The sequence below is a fragment of the Sander vitreus genome, unplaced genomic scaffold, assembly GCF_031162955.1.
Source record: "Sander vitreus isolate 19-12246 unplaced genomic scaffold, sanVit1 ctg362_0, whole genome shotgun sequence".
NCBI lineage: Eukaryota > Metazoa > Chordata > Actinopteri > Perciformes > Percidae > Sander > Sander vitreus.
The window spans coordinates 60,001-62,500 of NW_027595497.1; the positions used below are offsets into that span (position 1 = coordinate 60,001).

The following is a 2,500-nucleotide window of genomic DNA, read 5'->3' on the forward strand; positions in this document are numbered from 1 at the left end:
GTTCTCGCTCAATACTGGACCAGTTTCAAAGATTCTTGTTCACATCAGTCACTTTGACACCAATGCATGGGGAAAGATAGGTTGAAAAAAAAAACTAGACACTAACTATTAGTATAGTGATTAACTTGACATTTGGCATTGAACCATGGCGCTGCATCTGACGCTGACGCTGACGGGAAGCCCCAGCCTGTTTGAGAAGTAAATAATCTTATCTTTCCACACAATACAAAACAATAAATAAGAAAAAAACATAAAATACAATATAAGGTTGCAAGCGAGAATAAGAGGAGAGTCAGTGGAACTCAAACCCCCGATACACCTAATCTTCTTCATTCAGGGGTGGTTCTTTCAACCCCTGGATTCATGATTCACACGCTGTTGTTTCCAGCTGCAGTCTGAGGCGTTTCCGAGTATTATGGGGTGCCACCGGGTGATCCTTTGAGGCTGCTGAGGGCCGCGTGGATCCTGAAGTGCAGTCTGGACTCCATGGAGTAGTCCTTGTAATTCGCCCTGACGGAGAACACAGTCAATCTTTGAGAATCTTAAAGGTCCCATGACATGGTGCTCTTTCAATGCTTTTATATAGACCTTAGTGGTCCCCTAATACTGTATCTGAAGTCTCTTTTATATAGACCTTAGTGGTCCCCTAATACTGTATCTGAAGTCTCTTTTATATAGACCTTAGTGGTCCCCCTAATACTGTATCTGAAGTCTCTTTTATATAGACCTTAGTGGTCCCCTAATACTGTATCTGAAGTCTCTTTTATATAGGCCTTAGTGGTCCCCTAATACTGTATCTGAAGTCTCTTTTATATAGACCTTAGTGGTCCCCCTAATACTGTATCTGAAGTCTCTTTTATATAGACCTTAGTGGTCCCCCTAATACTGTATCTGAAGTCTCTTTTATATAGGCCTTAGTGGTCCCCTAATACTGTATCTGAAGTCTCTTTTATATAGACCTTAGTGGTCCCCTAATACTGTATCTGAAGTCTCTTTTATATAGACCTTAGTGGTCCCCTAATACTGTATCTGAAGTCTCTTTTATATAGCATACAGTATTTGTCCACAAACATCTGAGCGAAGGTTTCGAGGTTTAGTAGCTCTTTCAAATGAAACATTTTAACACCAAACTAAAAGTGCCTGACTTCATCTGTACGTAACGGTCATTCCTGCTTGTGTAGCTGCAAACAAAAAGAGCATTCAAGGCCGTTTATATATAGTATATAGAGATATATGAAAGTATATAGAGATATATAAAAATATATAGAGATATATGAAAGTATGTAGAGATATATAAAAATATATAGAGATATATGAAAGTGTGTAGAGATATATGAAAGTATATAGAGATATATAAAAATATATAGAGATATATGAAAGTATATAGAGATATATAAAAATATATAGAGATATATGAAAGTGTGTAGAGATATATGAAAGTATATAGAGATATATAAAAATATATAGAGATATATGAAAGTATGTAGAGATATATGAAGATATATGAAAGTATATAGAGATATATGAAAGTATAAAGAAGACATATATATATATGTATATAGAGATATATGAAAGTATAAAGAGATATATGAAAGTGTGTAGAGATATATGAAAGTATATAGATATATACAGTATATATACGTATAAAGAGATATATGAAAGTGTGTAGATATATATATATATATATATATATATAAGTATATAGAGATATATGAAAGTATACAGAGATATATCAAAGTATGTAGAGATATATGAAAGTATATACAGATATATGAAAGTATATACAGATATATGAAAGTGTATATATATATATGACACTGTGTATCTATCTATATATATATATATATATATATATATATATATATATATATATATAGAGAGAGACATATATGAAAGTATGTAGAGATATATGAAAGTATATAGACATATTATATAAAAGTATATAGAGCTTTAATAAACATGTAGAGGAGTATAAAGGCATGTGAAAAGTAAACAGGTGTATACAACTATGCAGTTATTTAGAGGTAATATTCATACATGTACTTATAAAGAGAACATACTTGGCATTTTCGATGTATGCGGTGGCCTTGGTGAAGTCTCCCTGTTCCTTGTATAACAGACCCAACTCGTAGAGAGTGAAGGGAATCAGGTAGTGATCATATCTGATGCGACTCTCGCTGAAATATAGAAGATATACAAAAGTATAAGTATATATATATATATATATATATATATAAGGAAATTATTCTCACAGGGTCCATGGATGAAGGTGTTTGATTATCACTGTTTGTATATTGTTTATATTATGACTGATATGATATTATATATGTTTATTTAGACATATTCTTGGCTTTCATTTTCCAGTTTATTTAATCTGTTGAATATCTGAATGAAATTATATTTTTGATAATAAAATACCCGCCCACGACATTTGAGGTCGGGAAGTTGGGTCTGGACTTGATCCGCTGTGGAGCAACTATGCTCCAACCAGAGCTGTTTG

General features: G+C 32.8%; 1 protein-coding gene across 1 annotated transcript in view; it reads right to left on the reverse strand.

Annotated features, from left to right (window-relative positions):
• ttc39b (tetratricopeptide repeat domain 39B) overlaps window positions 1-2,500 on the reverse strand; it is a 24,538-nt gene that overhangs the window by 1,773 nt on the left and 20,265 nt on the right. The window contains exons 17-18 of the mRNA XM_078245079.1: window positions 2,061-2,177; window positions 1-510 (exon numbers count right to left, since the gene is read on the reverse strand). The exon at window positions 1-510 is cut by the window's left edge and continues 1,773 nt beyond it. Of these exons, the coding sequence (XP_078101205.1) occupies window positions 414-510; window positions 2,061-2,177 (214 nt within the window). The 3' untranslated portion in view covers window positions 1-413. The remainder of the gene's footprint in view (window positions 511-2,060; window positions 2,178-2,500) is intronic.